Genomic DNA, 19,405 nt, shown 5'->3' with positions numbered 1-19,405 from the left:
AACCCCTCTTCCTTCAGCTTGGGGTACACCTTTGGATGCTATGGAAAGATGCAGTTTGGGTTCAGAAAAGATTTATTAGAAAACTCTCACCCCAACCTGGTGAGGCAGTCACTCATGAAAATGGACTGGAGGAAACAGGCTTATCTCCACAAAAGTCTCTATAAAATATATAAAACACCATTTCTCTTGTAACTTGCCCTTAACATCCCAAAGCATTCCACCAATGGCTATAATTGCCCATTTTACAGATGGGAAAACTGAGGCACCAAGGTCATGTTGCACCAGTGGTAACAGTTCAGTGGTGGTTAGTTGATTTTCCCTGCCCAGCCAAGGTGGAAGGTGGTGGGAAGCTAAAGGGACTTGAAGGCAGAGGAAGACAGGACAGTCTTCAGCCAGGAGACAAGTCTGTTTGATTTCTCCACAACTCCAGAGTGAGGGAAGGGAAAGGGCAGAACCACAGCAGTCAGAAAAGCCTAGAAGGGACTGAAGCAAGGATTCAGGTGCCAGCTTGAAAGGAGGGTCACAGGAAGGCGTGTGGAGCTTAGTCAGAAACCTCGCTGTAGTAATACTTGTGGGCAGCGGGCGTGGTCTTCCAGCCCGCGGCCCGGAACTCAATGATCTCCAGCAGCAGCAGGCGGGCCAGGGAGCTAAGGGCTACTGGGAGCAGGAAGCCGTCCCGGATCAGGATGAAGAGCTCATCCATGCGCTGCCCATTCATCTTCTCCAGCTGCTCCCCAACCCGGTGCAGCTGCAGCACCAGGCAGTCCACCTGCAGGGGCAGTGGGAAGGCCTGCTCAGCCAGAGGGAGGAGGTGACAGCACCTGCTGAGGACCGTGCTTCATCCTGACACCAGGGAGCATGGCCCAACTCTTACCAAAAGGGGCTTGTCCAGAACATTCTGACCATTCTCCACAAACTGTTACTTAACCCCCCTCTTCTGTAAACCCGACTCTCAGCTGGTTTCTGGGCCATCTGAACCCACAGCTGGCACAGCTGCTGTCACTCCTAGTACAAGACTCCAATGGTAGCGCCTCGGCCTCTGTGTTCTGGATAAATTCCAGCCACTGTAGCTTGTCTTGTGATGTTACAGGCCTCAGATGCCCTGCTGGGCCCTCGGCTGAGGAGCAGTGCCCTCTAAGGCCTCCACAGCCTTGTCGACGGTCACTCACCTCCTCTTCCCTGCTCAGACTCTCGGGCTGGGCCAGTTGGAAGAGACAGTCATAGACAGGGTTAACCAGGGCCATCATGGGCATGTTGTTCACCTGTGGGGAGCAAAAGCAGCAGGAAAGCCGCATTGGTGACAGTTGGGAGCCGTCCAGCCTTGGCCTTGGGACACAGGCCTTCACTGCTGCGCAGGTGACTTCCCTTGCCTCACCCTCAGGTAGTCAAAGATGTTGCAGATAAAGGTGACATAGCAGACCCAGCCCTGCAGGGAGCATGCTCGAAGCTGCTCCCGGGCATCGTACTCCTTCTGCAGCCGGTTGAGGAGCCCACGGCGGAAGACACTCGGGCCTGCTTGCTTACTCTCTGCCTGTGAGCCAGAAGAGAGGGAGGTAAGCAGGGCACTGGCCACTCACTACCTGCCCTAGTCTGTCTAGACACTTCTGGTGGCCAGCCTGACGCTGAGGGGCAGCCTCAGGGCAGTCTCGCTGCCAGCCCTCGAACCTGGATGATGGCGTAGCACATCCGTCCCGCCTCCTTGCTGAATACGCAGTCCTGCAGAGAATGGTCCACAATCATGTTGGCTACTCTCTCCAAGTCCACAGCACCTGGATCTGGGCAAGAGACAGGAGGGGAGTCACAGCCGCCTGTTAATCACATCTGCCCCTTATCTGATGAGGATTGAAGTGGGCTTTGTTTTTCTTTACACCACCACACACAGGACTGGGGATATTTGTAGTAACTAGGGCACCCCCAACACATGCTTAAGACATGAAGGGAAAACCAGCGGCAAGGCACTGAGGAGGTAGAAGCAAGAAATATCAAGACATTAGGGTTACCCTTGGGTAAAGACAGGGGTTCCAGGATAGCCTGGGATACATGTGACTGTGTCTCCAAAGAACGGAATTGGGTTGAGTGCTACACACCCATAATCCTATGACCTGAGAGGCAGAGACAGGCCAGCCTGGTCTATATAGCAAGTTCCAGGTCAATCAGAGCTACATAGTGAGATCTTGTCTAAAAAAAAAAAAAAGTCAAAGTTGAAGGTGTAAAGAGAGTAATTTAGGGAAAAAAACCCTATGTCTGCTATGTGTGGACCAAAGACTGGAGGCAAAACAACCAAACCAAACCAATAAAAACATTTTCTCCAGAGAAGGTGGGTGGTTGTAACCATGCCTAGGGCAGCTTTCACTGTCAGGACCCCAGTTGCCCAGTCAGAAAATGGAGAGTTGAAGCAATGTCTCGGTGAGTAAGCATGCTTGCTTTTGCAGGGAACCCAGGTTTGATTCCCGGCTTCCACGCCTGCGCCCATAGGCGCCTAGAACTTCAGTTCCAGAGGACCTGACACCCTTCCTAGCCCACAGGCACAGCGTATGTGTGGTTCACATGCAGACAGGTAGGTGTACACATAAATAAGTTATTTGTGCTCTGCCAGGTACGGTGCGGACTTTTTATCCTAATATTTAGGCGGAAGAGGCAGACCAATCTCTGAGTTGTAGGCCAGCCAGGGAGAGATCCCGTGCCATTAAATAAATGGATGTAGGATTAGGAGGCTGCAGGAGACCAAAGCAGAAGCAGTTTCTTAGGCTACACGTCTTTTATTTTCTGGCACTTGATGGATGTACACTGGATGCCAAGAATTATAAATTTTTTTTTTTTTTTTTTTTTTTTTTGAGATAGTCTTGTCTTGCTATTTAGCTCTGGCTGGCCTGGAGCTCACCGTGTAATATTTTAAAGGTTCATTCATATTATATGTGTGAATATCTTGCTTGTGTGTATGTATGCACACCATGTGTTTGCCTGGTACCGGAGATCAGACGGCATGGGATCCTGGGAACGGAGTTACCAATGACCTTGAGCCTCTCAAGGTCCTCTGCGAGTCAAGTGTGCTTTATGGTTTTCTGTTTTGTTTTGGTGACAGCATCTCACTATGTAGCCCTGGCTATCCTGGAACTTATAGAGATCCACCTGCCTCTGCCTCTCTGCCTCCTCTGCCTCCTCTGCCTCCTCTGCCTCCTCTGCCTCTGCCTCTGCCTCCTCTGCCTCCTCTGCCTCCTGAGTGCTGGGGTTAAAGGTGTGCAGCACACTGTCCTAAACCACTGGGCCATCTCTCCTAACCCAGCACTCTCTCTCTGTTGAGCAGTTTGGCCTTGAATTTGTGTTAATCCTCCTACGTCTGTAATCTGCTGGGGTTACTGGCATGCACCACAAGCGTGGCTGTGTGTTCTCAAACCACAGAGGCTCCAGACACGAGTAGCTGTAACGGAGACGTCTCCAAAATGTTTAGCTTAGCACATGATAGCAATTGCTAATTGTTCTGTCAAACCTGTGTCCTGTAACGGAAGGGCCAGGCTGTTCCCCTCTGCCAGGCTGATTCTCTGACCTCTGTCCAAACCAGGCATCTCTGTACATTCAAGGGTGCTGACTTCACCAAATGCAAAGATTTTAAAGAGAAAGCAGCGTCCCCTTTCATGGGGACTTAAAGGCGTTATGATCTTAGATATAACTCTGTGATTCATTCTCCAAAATACTGGCTTAAATGCAGCATGCCTTCCAGATCGAGAACTAGTTTGTGACTTACTCTCTGAGATCCAAGGAAGGGCTTGGGCATTGGTGGCTCTGGGCCTCAGCCCCCACTGAGGCTCTTACCCAAACAGAATATGGGTCTGGGAACCTCACTGGCTCACCAAGTTGAACTTTGGCAGCGTGCTGGATAGTTTTGTGTCAACTTGACACACATTAAGTGGCAGGTGGTAGGCTCACCTTTGAGCGCCTTCTTGAGCAGCTGCTGAGTCTCTGCATCGAAAGACTGGATTTTATAGTCATCTCTACTGGCCTCGCCCATGACGGTCTAGCCCAGGCAGCTTTTCACTGGCCTGAAACTAATGACAGCACCTGAGAAGCAAAGACGGTTGAGGCTTCGAGTGTGAATCACAAAGCCCCGGATTCTAGTCCTGCAGGCGCTGGGCCGGACAGACCAGGCCTTGGGACGGTGGAACTGGACTTTCTGTCGCGATCAGTGGTTGGCTGAGTGCCAAACTTGGCTTCGGGCCGGAGTACCTGAGCATCAAGTCGACACCTGCTGCTCGGCCGAAGGAAGCCCAGGCTTCTGGGATTATATATGAGAAATGAAGCGGGAATTCACGTACGGTCGCAGCACGATCTGGGTTATTAGCAGTCAGTCTCAGGGTAAATTTAGGGGAGCAAATACTCAACTGGGTGTGGAGAGAGGTAAACGTCAGACTCGCCCATATCACCCAGCATAGAGGATGCTGGCTCAGTCCAAGCCGCAGATCCTGATACCAGCAGGGCTCCGAGTCCCTCGCTCCCAGCGTTTGCTAGTGTTTTCAGCCTACAGAGCCCACCCCTGCAGCCGTTGGGCTAGGGCTGGCCTGCGTGGGAGGGCGCCTGCGTCTCGGGCGCTGCGCGGCGCGCGCCCGGCGTGGTACCGCGCGGCGGCGAAGCTCATCTCGCGTTGCGGCGGCCGGGCGACTCGCTAGCGCCGCCTGCCGGCCAAGGCCTGCCCTCGCCTCCGCACCCCGCCGCCGCCCCGGGCCGCTCCCTCGGTTGGCGCGGAGACAGATCAGCACCCGACAACTGCGACATCGCCACTGCCGAGCGCCGCGAGCTCACCGGCCCCTGTCCCCTTCTCACCCGGCGCACCTTCGCCTTGTTTCTGACCGCAAAACCCTCCGAGCGCTGGGCCGGACCCGCCCCGCGTTTCGCATGAAGTCCTTGGTCTAGCCGGGTCGCACTCCCGGTCACCATGTCCCTTGCCGGGCTCAGGTGAACTGGGTCAGAGACTCCCCGGCCGATCAGAGTGGGAGGAGCCTCAGGAAGGCGTGGCCTGCCTAGGAGGAGGGGCGTAGTCGTCTAGGGATTTGCCCCGTTAAAGAGGAGGGTAAGGGCCGGAGCACACCCTGGCAACGCTCTCTCCTGCCACTCAGGGCAAAATAAGTTTTAAATCAAAGGGGCAGCCAAAATAAAGGACTCTGGGTCTTTCCTGGGGGAAATCTGGAGCACCACTGCTGCGTGCGTGAGACCAGGAGCCAAAGCTCGCGGCTGTTTTAAGAGTTGCCACAGCACTCGGTAATAGTTCTCAAAAGAGAACTCTCTGTGGCAGCACAAGAAGCTCCTGAGGGCAGGGTAACGAGGAGCACGGAATTTACTTCGATAAGATTTCATTAAAAAAAAAAAAATCAGACAGCCGACCCTGAATCTTCCAGGTTAAGATAAAAGTTAAAGATCACATCCCACCACTCAGGGAAGCACATTAAGATACAGGATGTTCTAAGGACGGGAAGTGAACACTCTCGCAGGCTCCTGGAAGCCCCTCCCTAATAATAGGGTGTAAAAGCATCGAGGGATGGCCGAATTGCACTCAAACCAGCTATGTGGCCTCAAAAGGCTGAAGCCAGCACACCCGTGTGCAAGCAGTACCATAAGCTGGACTGCCCAGCACATTCTGAGACGGTTCAAATTGACCTGAAGAGGCTGGGACCCGTTGAGCTGCCTGGAGGACTCTCCAGTTGGGCTGCCTACAGACTGCACAGTTTGCTTCATGATCCCAGCTTTCACGAGCTCAGCAATGCTAGGCTGAGCTTTGGGTGATGGAGCTGTCTTTGAGTCATTTTTGCTCCTGTAAGTAACCCCAAGGAAGGCTCCCCTAGTTGGACTTGGTAATGTGCTGGATAGTTTTATGTCAAATTGACACAAACTAAAAGTCATCTGAGAAGAGGAACCTCAACAAAGAAAATGCCTCCATATGATCCTGCTGCAGGCAGCCTGTAGGACATTTTCTTAATTTGTGATTGTTGGGGAAGGGCCCAGCCCGTTTTGGGTAGTGCCATCCTTGGGCTGGTGGCTCAGGCTGAGCAAGCCAGTAAGCAGCACCCTCCATTGCCTCTGCATCAGCTCCTGCCTCCAGGTTTCTGCCCTGTTTGAGTTCCTGTCCTGACTTCCCTCAGTGATGAACAGTGATGTGGAAGTGTAAGCCGAATAAACCCTTTCCTCCCCAACTTGCTTTTGGCTATGGTGTTTGTCACAGCAGTAGAAGCCCTGAGACAGATAATATCCTTACAATGGTCTGTAATCAGTTCCTTCTCTGGAATATAAATTTATTCACATCTCTCCAGGAATCGGATCACAAAACACTCCTGCTGCTCCAAGTCCAGGAAGTCAAGCCCCCCGCCTCAGAAGCCCTCCCAAGCCATCCTGGGCTGGCAGAATCAGGAGCCAAGATCAGAAAAGGTTCAACCACTATCGGAGGGCCACAATGGACCACAGAGGAGTGGGACTGACAGGCAGGGCAGAGCTCCAGTTTCCAAGATCAGGGCCATTCCCAACAGGCATTACATTCCAAGTTACGGCAGGGACTGGAATCCCACAAAGTCAAGAGACCTCTCCTCCCTTCCCTCTAGAGACCAACCCCACGGCTAGGCTTGAGGATGGGAAAGATGGCAGTCATGTGATTCTTCATCTAGATACCTATGTCTGATCCCTGGCTCCGCTAGAAGGTGCCAACCACGCCTCAGCAGGCTGTTGGGCTGAGGCCCATCTGGGATTAGAGGACAGAGTGTGCAGCAAGCATGCAGAACTGATGACAGCCCCTGGCCTGAGTACCCTGCATGCAGCAGGGCTAACCTGCACCCAGCGAGAGGGGAGCCACTCTTGTCTGACACTCAGCACGTCCCCTTCACTTCCTGCCTTCTGCCTAGGAGCTGTTCTGTCTCCATTTCTTTCTTGACCTGTCCTGGAGCCTCACAGACAAAAGGTCTGGGCCTGGGAATTAAGAGCTACCCACATGATAGGGTTTCCCCCCTGTGCTGATGAGCACCGGCTACCTCAGGGCTGCAAGCCAGAAAGGGCCCTCCCATCATCTTCCCTCAGCTGGGATGTGGTTCCTAAGCTACAGGAGTGACACAAGAAACGCACCTTTTACTTTAATGTCTATTAAATAAGTTGGCAGGAGAAGTAGACCAAGCCATGGAGGTTAGAACTGTGCAAAGAGCCCAACCCCATCCATCTGCACTCCAGTGTGGTCCTACCAGGACTTGGAGCTTACTCCCCAAAACCAAGACTGCAAAAAAAGATGGCCAGTTCCTTCCGGGTTGGGCTGGTCAAAGGTGAGGCGCATGCACCAGGCTCCTCCACCACCGCCTTCTTTCTACAGTGCAAGCAGTCTCTTCTCTCTTCCTTCTGCTCAGCAAAGACCCTTGCCTTCTTCTGCCTTCAGCTCTGGATGACTCTCATGCTCACACAGCTGGCCAGGATGCCAACCGGGCAGCAGCCATTGTTCAGTATGAGCTCAGAGCCAAGTCTTGTTGGGGGAGGCGCCTCCTGCCTCAACTATCTGTCCTCCCTCCTTATGCAATGGAAGAGGTTACAGAAGAGCTCATACCAGAAGAACATGAAGCCGGTGGAGAGTGCAGCTTTCATCAGGCTGGGGGTCAGGCCCTTGAAGAAGCCCAGGATGCCTTCCTCTTGTAGCACTTGCCCGGCGAGGTCCAGAAGGCCCCTGTAGCTCCGCACCTGGGGAGAGGAAGGTGGAGGCTGAGGAGGAAGCAGTGACTAAAACCAGGACTGCCCAGCGCAGTCAGCTCCTGGATGAACAAGGCCCTGGATGAGGTCGTTCTTCGTTCTTTCTAGTGTATGCTGTGACTGAAGACGGGCCTGGGGTCAGCAGCTGGAGAGTGCACCTTCCTGGTAAGGAAGTCCCTGACTGGTTTCCGTGGTGCAGTGATAGTTCTGGCCCATCTTGGAGTCTTCGTCTCATCTTCTTGCTCCCCTTGGTCAGCAGGTCTGAATAAGGCCATCACTAGCTCTTCCCTGACCGGTGCCCACCTCTAGCCTGGCCTATGTCCCCAAGACACAGCCCTCCCTGTGTTGTGCTCCAAGGACACCTGATGATGAATCAAGTCCAAGTTCCAAGTCTGGCTGGTATTCAAGGCATTTCAACATTGGTCCTCCATGAACGTCCTTCCCTCCCTCCAGCCAGATCACACTAGTTTAGGAAAAGGGCCTGTGTCCTAGGGCCTTGCCGTTTCTCCCAATCTAAATTCAAATGCTTTCTTCGGGACGCCTCGGTAGATGGAAAAATAAGGTTACACAACCTTGCATTGTGTAACCTTATTTTTAATTTTTTTTTTCTGAGACAGGTTTCCATGTGTAGCACTGGTTGTCCTAGAACTTGCTCTGTAGACCAGGCTGGCCTCAAAATTAGCGATCTTCCTGCCTCTGTCTTCCAAGTGCTGGGATTAAAGTTGTGTACCACTACCACCAAGCTAACCTTGTTTTTGTAAAAATCTGCAGGTATGTTTATGCAAAGAAATAAAACTACAGAAATGCAGAGCAAGGACAGTCACTACTGCCAGTTCCCTCACGACCCAGCCGCACAGGATGGCTTGCTTACCTGGCCAAAGGCTGCCCGGGCACGTTCAAAGCCGCCCACCTGCAGGCGCTTCTTGAAGAGGTCCAGAGGATATGTCAGAGTCTTGCTGATGACTCCAGATCCACAGCCACAGAGCAGGTTCTTAAGGTTCCCTGAATCAGAGACACCATGTTGAGAAGGAAAGGTGAAGGTAAACAACATGGGGGGGAGGGCGGTGCGGGGGGGGGGGGGGGGGGGGGGCAGGACAAGGGGACTGCTTAGGGTTTTAGAGCACCTGCTGCTCTTCCAGAAAAATCAAGTTCTGTTCCCAGCATCTCACATCAAGCAGCTCACAACTGCTTGTAACTACAGCTCCAGGAGATATTTCAGCATGAATAATAAAATAAACCAGGGCTGGAGAGAGGAGGCTCAGCAGTTAAGAGAGCTGGCTGTTTTCCAGAGGGCCTGGATTTCACTCCCAGCACCACATGGTGGCTCACAACTGCCAGTAACTGCAGTTCTAGGGGATCCAATGACCTCTTCTTGCCTCCAAGGGCACAAAGCAGACATACAGTACACAGGCAGACAAGCAGACAGACAATACCCACATACATACTCCATCACAGAACGAGACCCCACAAGCATTCCTGTTTCTCAAGGGGAACCTGATCACTGTAGAGCCAGACACAGCCACTGAAGCAAGAGTGACAACAGGCACATTAGCCAGCTCGGTAGCAGGGTCTGCTGTGTTGTCATTCCCACCAGGAGGCACAGAGCCTGTGAGTCCCAAAATGAGAGTGAAAAACAAGAATCACATAAGTAAAAATTAAAAAAAAAAAAAAAAAAAAAAAAAACACACACACACACACACAAACAAAACAATACCAACAACACCAAAAAAAAAAAACCCTGCAATTTGTAAGTTGGGCTTCTGACAAAACCTGGACAGCAGCAGAGCCATTCTCTGGAAATATGCTTGCTTCCGGAAGGTGTGGAAGAGCAGCAAGGAAGCTCCCTCTGTGCTGCAGGACTTGGTTGTTCTGCTAGCTCTGATGCAGAGCCGGGGGCTGACAGTCGGCCTTAGCTTCCGACAGGAAATGCATTGCCTTGAAGGCTCTCAGAAGCTGTGGCCCGGGCTAGGCTGTGGGGCATCTCACCTGTTTGCTTTCCATCAGGCGGTATGAGCCAGTCATAGGCACGTTTCAAGGAGCGGTAGCAGGAGAACTGCAGGCCCGCGTAGGGGAAGATGGCCATCACGGTGGGAGTCAAGCCTTTGTAGAAGACGAAGAGGCCCTCGGTCCGATACATGGTCCGTATGGCCTCTCGAAGATTGTTATAGATCTGCCCATGCACATGCACAGTGTGAGTGAACCTTGTGAGGCGGATTCTGCCCAAGAACAGCCCAAATGCATCTTTCTCTTATCTACAACCCAGCTTCCAGGACTGTAACTTTTCCTCTTCAGTCTAGGAAAACTAGAGATAAAAGCAAGGGGGCGTGGCTGGGATGGGGGCGTGGCTGGGTGTAATGGCGTATGGTGCAGTCCTAGCACTTGGCCGGTGGAGGCAGGAGGATCAGGAGTTCAAGGCCAGCCTAGAATAAATGAGACCTATCTCAAAAGGAAACTAAAATTCAAAAGGACAGCCAGGTGTGGTGACACTCGTCATAGCACTTAGTAGACAGAAGCAGGAGGATCAAATGTTTGAGGCCAGGGACTGGAGAAATGGCTCAGTGATTAAGAGAACTTGCTGCTCTTCCAGAGGATCCAGGTCTAGTTCCCAGCACCACCACAGTGGCTAATAACCGCCTATTAACTCTAGTTCCAGGGTACCCAACAACCTCTTCTGTCCTCCGTGAACATTGCATGTACACAGTGCATGGACACACATGTGGGCAAAACAACTGTACACACAAAACCAAAATCTTAAAGAAAAATGTTTGCGGCCAACTGGGCATCGCTGGTAGTACACATTTTTAATCCTGGCACTCAAAAGGCAGAGAGGCGGGTATGACTTCAAGGCCAGCCTGGTCTACATAGCAAGTTCTGGGCCAGGGAGGCCTACATTGCAAGACCTTGTCTCAAACAAACAAACAAACAAACACCCTCAAGCTCAGCTTGAGCAACTTAGGCAGACTCCAAACAAATTCAACAAAGCGATAAAATCTAGAAACTTCCATAATTGTTATTTTCTCATGAGCATATAAACAGATGTACCCTGGATCCAAGAGAGCGGGTAAGAAGAACATGTTCTGCTCTTGGAGAGGACCAAGGTTCAGTTCCCAGAACCCATACAGTAGCTCGCCAGCTCTAGAGCCTGCACAACACACGTAATGCACAGACATAAAATACCCACACATATAAAGTAAAGTAAATCTTTAAAAGCACATGTCTTGTGGACTGCAAAGGGAGCCACCTGAACGCTGGAGGCCACTATGCCAGGGGTCAAGGGAAAACCACTAGCAACAAAGACCTGCCCAGGTCTCCCATGGAGATCACAAGCAAGAACGACACAAAGAGTGGGTGGCTCGTTTCAAAATCCTTCCCAGAAAGGCAGGAAGCAGGGTGCAGACAGACGGAAAATGTCCCATAGGCTAGCGTCCAGTTACTCTGAGAGGACTGCGGGCATGCCAAGGGAAGCTGGCCTGTTGAAAATTTGGTGACTCGGGCCTTTTGTGTGAACGACTCTGCTTCTCGGCCGTGCTAGGGCTCAGAGCAGGTTGGCCCAGAACGATGCCTTCCTGCCTGATACTGTGGCCACAGTTTCCTTTCTATGATCTTTCACCAAAAATTGGGAAGTAACAGGAAGTACAGGACAAGCTGGGTTGTCATCACCCACCTTCCCACTAGCCCAGGAGCCACCACACTGCAGAAACCAACTCACCCCTCACCCCGTTTCTCCCCCAGGCCAGTCACCCAACCTCCAGTTCTCCAATGAATCATCATACACAGCCATTTGGCTCCTCTGCCCCAATCCTGTCTTCCAGACTATTCCTACAGGACTTTGCTTTTGCAACCAAAATGTCGTTAGAATGCTTTCCAACCGGAATCTCCAATCTGAGTAACACAAAGGCCAGGCAAAACTAGAGCCATTTCTAAACCAAACGTTCTCTCACCACCAATGCAGCCACGGGATGGGCAGACAAGAGACACAGCCATGCTGGTATGTCTAAAAGGCCTTTTACCGTTTTGACTTTATGTGTATGGGCATTATGCTGGCTGGTCTTATGTTTACTTGACACACAAACCAGAGCTGTCTGAGAGGAGGGAACCTCCATAGAGAAAATGCCTCCATGAGATCCAGCTGTAGCCATTTTATTACTGTTTGATGGGGAGGACCCAGCCTATTGTGGGTGGGGCCATCCCTGGAGGTCCTGGGCTCTATAAGAAAGCAGGCTGAGCAAGTCAGTAAGTAGCCCCCTCCACGGCCTCTGCATCAGCTCCTGCCTCCAGGTTCCTGCCCTGTGTGAGCTCTTGTCTTGAGTCCCTTTGATGACAAACAGTGATGTGGAAGTACAAGATGAATAAGCACTTTCCTCCTCAACTTGCTTTTGGTCATGGGGTTTCACTGCAGCAACAGAAGGCGTGAGACAGTTTTGTTGTTGTTGTTGTTGTTGTTTTGGTTTGGTTTTTTTTTTTGTTTTTTGTTTTTTGCCTCTAGGTATGTCTGTTTCACATGCAAGACCTGCAGAGGCCAGAAAGTGGCTTTGGATCCCCAGAGACAGGAGTTGCAGGTGTTTGTGCGATGCCTGCGGGTACTGGGGACTGAACCTGGGCCCTCTAGAACAGCAGCCAGTGCGCTAAATCATCACGTCAGCTCTGGAGCCACTATGTTTATTTCTTGTGTGGGGGCCTAGGCTCACTTTGTACACATGTGGTCAAAGGACAAAAGCAAAAGGATTCTCCACCAGCTGACAGCACCCTCCAACTGGGAGCCAGGGTGAGCCCTAAGTTGCTTTTGCCAGTGTATCTGGTCACACACGAGGAAATGTCCCTAAGATGATGTCAGTGACTTCTTCCTAGACTTAGCCACGCCATCTCCTTCAACCCCATGAAGAAACCCTGAGGCCATCACGGCCTTTTCCTGAGTCCCAAGTTCCCAGTCCCCAGACGCCTGCCTTCACTCGGCCCACTGCTGGGCACCTGTCCTGCTTTGGTCCCGCAGGCTGTACTCACCGGAAGGCTATGAGCTGCTGGAGAAATGAACCAGAGCGCCCTGCAGAGCACAGGTTACTGACAACCTGCACAAGCCAGCTGCTGAGCTGAGAACTCAAGGCCCCACAGCTCTGCATCCTGCAGGGACAGGGCAGCTCTTTCCTCAGCTCGGCTCCCCTAGTCTGGTCCTGACTGCTCACCTTGGGCTCACCCTGAGCTGCAAGGCGGGTGCGCAGGACGTCCACAGGGTGCACAGTGAGGGTGGCCGTCCCAGCAGACAGGCCACCACATACGAAGTGCGCTGAGAATTGGTGCGTTTGATACAAGTTGGTTCGGTGAAGCAGCTCCGTCAGTTCTTCAAAGGCCAAAAACTGCAAAAGTAAGTGGAAAACCCCTGAGGGCACGCTGAGGAAACTGCCCCCTGGAAGGAGGCTCAGGCCATTCTGTGTACTCAGGTGCCTTACCTTTACCTTGTGGGCAGAGTGGGAAGATGCATTTCCTACCACTCAAGTCGAGCTAAGCATCCAGATTAAGAAAGGGGGCTGGAACGATGGCTCAGCACTATGAGCAGAATTCAGTTCTATTACCCACATCTGGAAGCTCACCACTGCTTGTAACTCCAGCTCCAGGGGATCTGATGTCTCTGGAGGCGTTGGCTCTCACATGCACACATCCCACACACATACACATAATTGAAAAATCTTTAAAAATGAAAGAAAGAGAAGATGTGGACCAGCCTAAGGTGTGGTTCAGTGGGAGATCACAAGCCGACACAGGCCCTGGGCACCATCTCCTCTATCATACAAACAACGACAACAACAAAACCAATAGCTTCCTTGGTAAAGTATTTGAGCTCCAGCGCCTGCATATAAAGCAGGGTGCCACAGTGCATGCCTGTAATTCCAGAGATAGTAGTTACAAAGATAGAGACAGAAGGGTCCATATGGCTTGCTGATCTGCCAGTCTAATCAAGTCAGTGAGCCCCAGGTTTAGGGAGAAGCCCTGTTTCAAAAAATACAGCAGAGAGCCGGGCATGGTGGTAAATGACACTAATCCCAGCACTTGGGGGGGCAGAGGCAGGCGGATCTCCATGAGTTTTAGGCCAGTCTGGTCTACAAATTGAGTCCAAGACAGCCAGGGATCTGTTACACAGAGAAACCCTGTCTTGAAAACCCAAAAAACAAACAAACAAGCAAACAAACAAAAATACACTATACAGCAGGTGGTGGTGGCACATACCTTTAATTCCAGTACTCTGGAGACAGAGGTAGGTGGATCTCTGTGAGTTCAAGACCAGCCTGGTCTAGCCTGTCCAGGACAGCCAGGGCTACACAGAGAAACCATGTCTTGAAAAACCACATTAAAAAAAATGCATGGGAGAGTGAGGAGGACACATCTCTGGCCTATATAGACACTCTAGCTTACAGACACGAACACAGATGCACACACATGTACATACAGACACAATCACCACAGAGAGAAAGACAGAAAGCAGAAGAAAAAAAAAAAAAAAAGAAGAGAGAAGAAGCCCTACAGAACTGTTTTATTATCACTTTCTGAGTCAGGGCCTCCCTCACAGCGGAGGCCTGGCTGGCCGGAATTTGCTGTATAGCAGTATGGCCTTGGATTCATGTCGCTTCTTCTGCCTCAATCCCCAAGTGCTGGGATTACAGGTATGTGTCATTATGCCAGGCTTGGAAGATGCAGGAAACTCCATTAATCCACTGCAAACCTAGGAAGAGCCATGTGATTCATGGCAGGGGACTCTACACCACAGGAAATCACTCATCTTTGTTGACACCACATTCCCTCAGACGGTAGCTGCCCCAACACTTCCAGTCAGCCAAGCTTCCTGAGACCATGATGGGGACTTCCTTCACAGGGTGCAATGTCTAACTGTGTGTCAGATTAAGAACCTCGACAACACAGACATGACAACCTGGTAAGCTGCAGACTTGAACAGGTGAGAGGGTCCCGTGGAGACAACCTGACACTGGCTCCTGAGGAGCCTCCTGCCCTTTCTCTGTGGCTTACTCACTGTTTTTGAGTGAACCCCAGGACCTGTTCTGTCATAGCCTTCTCTTCTGGAGAATCAGAAAGACAAACAGGATTTACCTCTCAGGATGAAGGAGAGAGACAGAAGGACAGACGGAGAAGGAGAAACTGACTCCTGTAAATTGCCTCTAACCCTGGCAACAATTGTTTAGCAAGCATACCTCCTGCTTTGCCACTGAAGCAATAAACAAAAAGTAACCTGAAATTTAAAGAAGAAAAATGGAGTACAACTTATTACCACTCAGGGTCAAGAGAGGGGAAAGTGAACAGGATGTAGGGAGGGGAGGCCTAAGGTGTAGCTAGCTGGTAACATCCTCAGGTGGTCAGAACAGATTTCCCAGGAAGGCAAATAGGCAGAGTGGGGATTGCCACCAAAAGCAATAGACTTACTTGCCTCGCCCTTTCTCTGCTCCATGGAGCAATGTGACCCCAAGGACTAGACCAGGTTATGTTCCCTGATACTTACTTGGACAGCTCCGTAGCCTATGGACAGAATCTGGGCTGGAACGTGTCCTTTCCAGAATGCTCTTGGGCCCTCCTCTTGCAGAATCTGCTTGGCTGCCTGAAAGATTCCGTGGTATTTGGCATTGGGGTCACTTGGACACAGGCGTTCAATCTGGAGCTAGGGATTAAAGTGTAAAAGGTCAGGGGGCTGGAGGTGGAGCAAAAGACAAGGGGAAAGTTGAAGGAAAAGAAATACTTCATTCATCTTGACAGAATTCCGACTTTTAAGACCTGTCTTTGCTGGGACTAACCCTGCCCCCTAGCCCATGACAAGGAACAGTGGGAAAAGGGTACCTGGAAACGGATCTTGATGACATCCAAAGGGCTGATCAGGGCCCGAGTGACCAATCCTGATACTGATCCTGCCACCGCCACCTCCAACTTGGAGTTATTCCTGGCATCTGCTTTGGCATCATAGCCAACCATCCCTGCCTCTGGTCCGTCCAACGCCCATGAGGATCAAGCTAAGTGTAAAAGCCACAGAGTAAAGACCCTTCCTTAGGGCCTCTTCTCAAGTACCAGCTCCTTGCAGCAGCCCCCTGCCCAGCCCTATTACTTACTATGGGATGCTACTTCTTGTCCTCCCATGACTAGAATGTAACCCTGCACAGCAGGACAGTGGTGATGCACACCTTTAGTCCCAGCACTTGGGAGGCAGAGACAGTTGGATCTCTGTGTTTGAGGCCAGCCTGGTCTACAGAGCAAGTTCCAGAATGACCAGGACAGAGCAACCCTGTCTCAAAAACAACACCCCCTCCAACCTCCCCTGCCTCCATGGAAGCCTATGGACATATGGCCTTTATTTAAACATTGTACCTTCTACATCCAGTAACAGAAAAGAGCAATCATAAAGCAGGGATGGTGGCTCAGTTAAAAACACCTGCTGCTTAATCATGGACACTAGAATTCAGACGAGAGTGTCCACATGGTTCAAACACTTGTAGCTCTAGTGCCAAGAGATTTAGCATTCTCTTCTGGCCTCTGAGGGTTCTGCACACATGTGCATGGGGATGGGGACACACACACACACACACACACACACACACACACTGGTGAGGCGGAGGCAGGTGGATCTGAGTTCCAGGACAACCAGGGCTACATGGAGAAATCATGACTTGAAAAACAAAACAAAAAGCTTCTGGTTATGGCATCACTGCACAGTGACAGAACTTCAACTAAGACACCCCTGCAACAAACCAAACAAACCAAACATCTAAAAAAGAGAGATCTTTAGAAAAACCATCAAATTAGCCCCTGGCTGGGACAAGCACAGTGACCAAGAGGTCAGGTCACTCGGTCCCCCTCCTTCTCTCATCCACCCTGGAACCTTTCCAGAAGGTTCTCCTGGGATAGTCGGGTTAAACCAGGGCAGAGGACTAAGTCACTGAACCCTCTTAGGGGTGACTGGGCTACTCAGTCCTTCACAGTCTCAAGTTTCCTGCAGTCTAGGAGGAAAGGAGAGAAAGCAGCGAGGCAGGCGTCCTGGCCTGCTGTCCACAGAAGCTGAGAAGCTCGCGAGTCTGCCTTGAACCCAGCCAGAAACTACCATTCAAACCAAGCACAAGGTGGGAGAGGCTGGGGTGTCCAGATTTCCAGAAATGAGCAGTTTTGCATTGCTGGATACAGGTCCAAAAGACTGGGTTTTGACTCCTAGGGAGACTGAGGCAGAAGGACCACAGTGTGAGGGCCAGCCTGGGCTATACAGTGTGATCCTCTCTTAACATAAAGGCTAAAAGGAAAGCTATGATTCACACCTGTAAGCTGGTACACAGGAGACAAAGGTAAGAGGACCAGGAGCCAGCCTGGGCTATATAAGACCTCATCCCAAGAGTTTCAGACAAAATTCAAAGTGCCAGCCAAGCATGTACACGACCCAGGGTTTCACTCCCCAGCATCACAGGTGAAGGCTGTGTATTTGATCATGGTATAGCTCAGGGGTAGAGCCCCTGCCTTTTATGCACAAAGCCCTGAGTTTACAAACCCGTTGTCACTAAATAAATAAATAAATAAATCAAAAGCCTGCAGCTACAGAGATGGCTTAGGGGGTGAGGGGACCTGTTACTGAGCTGGAAGACCTAAGAACCATCCCTGGGACCCATTCGGTGAAAGGACAGAACCAGCTCCAGAAAGCTATCTCTGACCTTTACATTCTCCAAGTGGTATGTGTGTGACTGTATGTATACACACACACACACACCAATAACAAGTAAATAAATGTAAGTGAAATAAAACTGGTGTTCAAGTTCTGGCTCTCCCATAAACCTGGCTCTCCCATAAACCAACTACAAGCAGCTTTTACAGCTCCGGGGCTGGAGTGATGGTTCAGTGGTTAAAGGCACTGGCTGCTGTCCTGGAACTCACTCTGTAGACCAGGCTGGCCTGGAACTCAAGAGACCCACCTGTCTCTGGGTTGTTCCCAGAGTTCTGGGATTAAAGGTATATGCCACCACCACCAGGCTCTGGCTCAGGACCTAGGTTTGATTCCCAGTACCCACAAAAAGGTTCACAGTAGTCATTCCAGTCTCTGGGTATCTGAACCTCTGGCCGTTTCCTGCCCCAGGCGTGCATGTGGTGCAATGCATGCAGGCAAAAGGTTCATTCACAGCAAAATTTAAAAAAAAAAAAAAAAGTCTTTTAAATGAAATAAAATACTCAGTTTTCCCTTGTGGGAAGTGGGAGATGACTGCCTGGCTCAAACTGTCCATCAAATTAAATGATGAAAACCAGTAAGTCATACATATCTACAAAGCTTCAAAAACGTTTGTCTTCCAGAAAAACTACAGAAACACAAACCAGGGCTAGGAAAGTATTACATTTGGTAACGTGCCCTAGGTTCATTCTCCACAAAAAGCACAAACGAGCAGGGCAGTGTAGTCCCTAATCCCAGCACTTGGGAGGTTGGAGGCAGGAGGACCAAGAGTTCAAGGTCATCCTTAATAACATAACAAGTTCGTGTCTAGCCTGGGTTACACGGTCGCAAACCAATAACAAAAATCAGTAAAGGAAAAAATTAATCACCTATTTATTCAGAAATCTTCCTGCACTAATAATCTTGATATCTGAACAGATTAAAAATGATTTACAATATAAATAAATATAAATGCAGGATTGAGACAGGGCGGCTGCTGACCTGACTGGCAGTGATGGGGTGCCAGCGAGTTTCTTCACCCTGCCCCTTTTCTACATCAGACTCCACTGGTGGACAGGTGTCCTTCGGTGACTAACCGAGAGCCCATGTGATCTGTTGAGGAGCTGAGCAGACAGCCGCGTGAGTACACTGTCCAGGCGTGCCGGGAGATGGGGTGGGGTGGGGAGAGCTTCTCCGTGAGTCCCGGGCAGTGGACACCCCATGTGCAAATGCCAACGATGGTGGTGGTGGTGGGAGGGATTCGCCTTCCGTGTCTGAAGATGCTCCTGAGGTCAGGTGTGCCACGTGAGCATCCGTCCCCGCCCCACGTGGATACCTGACCTTCTATGTTCCGACACATGGAGTAGGGGTACCGGCCCCCGAGAGTACCAGGAAGAGAGCAAAGCCAGAGGTCCACTCACCTGACACTTCAGGCTCGGCCGGGCTCCTCAAGCTCAGTTCTACCTACCTCTCAGTGTAGCCCAACAGCAAAACTTAACTGCACTTGCTAGCAACTGACGGGATGCTGGGCCAATCACCGCGCAGCTTCTGCCCGCCGCTGGACGAATCGTTGTACGTCGGAGGGCCCATCCAATGTCACAGTCAAGGTACCGCTGGGTAATGTAGTCTTCCGCTTCCAAGCCCCTCCCCACGAGAAGCAGCGAAGAGATTCCTGGGAGGTGTAGTCCCACAGCACGTGCGCGTGCGCATTCCCGACGTCGTAAAAGTGCGGAGGGTGAAGCTGCCTTTTACGACCTTCTAGGCGGCCTCTCCCATTGGCCGGATCCCATTGGCGGGTTGTGGAATGTTAGAGTTCGCCGAACTTGACCCTTTTTTTTTTTTTTTTTTTTCAAATCTGTGTAGTCTCAGAATCCATATCATCTAAATTTGGAAAATATGGCGGGAAGCCTGGTATTGTTAGGACTGGAGTTGGGTCGAGGTTAGATAGGTTCTTTGGGATAAGAACCTTTAAGGGGGTTGTACCCCTGAGGAAACTTAGGCACCGGAAGGACGATCGGTAGTTCAAGGTCGTCCCCT

At 51.0% G+C, this 19,405-nt stretch overlaps 2 protein-coding genes across 6 annotated transcripts; both read right to left on the bottom strand.

Annotated features, from left to right (window-relative positions):
* Nucleotides 1–54: 54 nt before the first annotated feature.
* Nucleotides 55–5,003, bottom strand: Mif4gd (MIF4G domain containing). 2 transcript variants are annotated; one of them, XM_034505200.2, is made up of 6 exons: nucleotides 4,825–5,003; nucleotides 3,925–4,056; nucleotides 1,666–1,775; nucleotides 1,376–1,531; nucleotides 1,170–1,262; nucleotides 55–769 (listed from the first exon to the last, which is right to left on the bottom strand). In XM_034505200.2, exons 2-6 carry the CDS (start codon nucleotides 4,004–4,006, stop codon nucleotides 542–544), a joined length of 669 nt encoding a protein of 222 aa, XP_034361091.1. In that variant the 5' UTR covers nucleotides 4,007–4,056; nucleotides 4,825–5,003; the 3' UTR covers nucleotides 55–541. The 2 variants fall into 2 exon arrangements, with proteins under 2 accessions (XP_034361091.1, XP_076791594.1); XM_076935479.1 differs by having other exon boundaries at nucleotides 4,816–4,960.
* A 2,075-nt stretch (nucleotides 5,004–7,078) lies between these two features.
* Nucleotides 7,079–18,910, bottom strand: Slc25a19 (solute carrier family 25 member 19). Of its 4 annotated transcripts, XM_034505196.2 has the most exons (8): nucleotides 18,790–18,887; nucleotides 18,371–18,492; nucleotides 15,535–15,704; nucleotides 15,203–15,358; nucleotides 12,882–13,052; nucleotides 9,688–9,871; nucleotides 8,573–8,703; nucleotides 7,079–7,692 (listed from the first exon to the last, which is right to left on the bottom strand). In XM_034505196.2, the coding sequence occupies exons 3-8, from the start codon at nucleotides 15,664–15,666 to the stop codon at nucleotides 7,510–7,512; spliced, it is 957 nt and encodes a 318-aa protein (XP_034361087.1). In that variant the 5' UTR covers nucleotides 15,667–15,704; nucleotides 18,371–18,492; nucleotides 18,790–18,887; the 3' UTR covers nucleotides 7,079–7,509. The 4 variants fall into 4 exon arrangements, with proteins under 4 accessions (XP_034361087.1, XP_034361086.1, XP_076791592.1 ...); XM_034505195.2 differs by lacking the exon at nucleotides 18,371–18,492 and having other exon boundaries at nucleotides 18,790–18,910; XM_076935477.1 differs by lacking the exon at nucleotides 18,371–18,492 and having other exon boundaries at nucleotides 7,366–7,692; nucleotides 18,837–18,860.
* Nucleotides 18,911–19,405: the final 495 nt, after the last annotated feature.

This window comes from Arvicanthis niloticus, chromosome 6 (assembly GCF_011762505.2).
Source record: "Arvicanthis niloticus isolate mArvNil1 chromosome 6, mArvNil1.pat.X, whole genome shotgun sequence".
Taxonomy (NCBI): domain Eukaryota; kingdom Metazoa; phylum Chordata; class Mammalia; order Rodentia; family Muridae; genus Arvicanthis; species Arvicanthis niloticus.
Note: the sequence above shows the minus strand (reverse complement) of the source record. Positions and strands in the feature narration are given on the sequence as shown.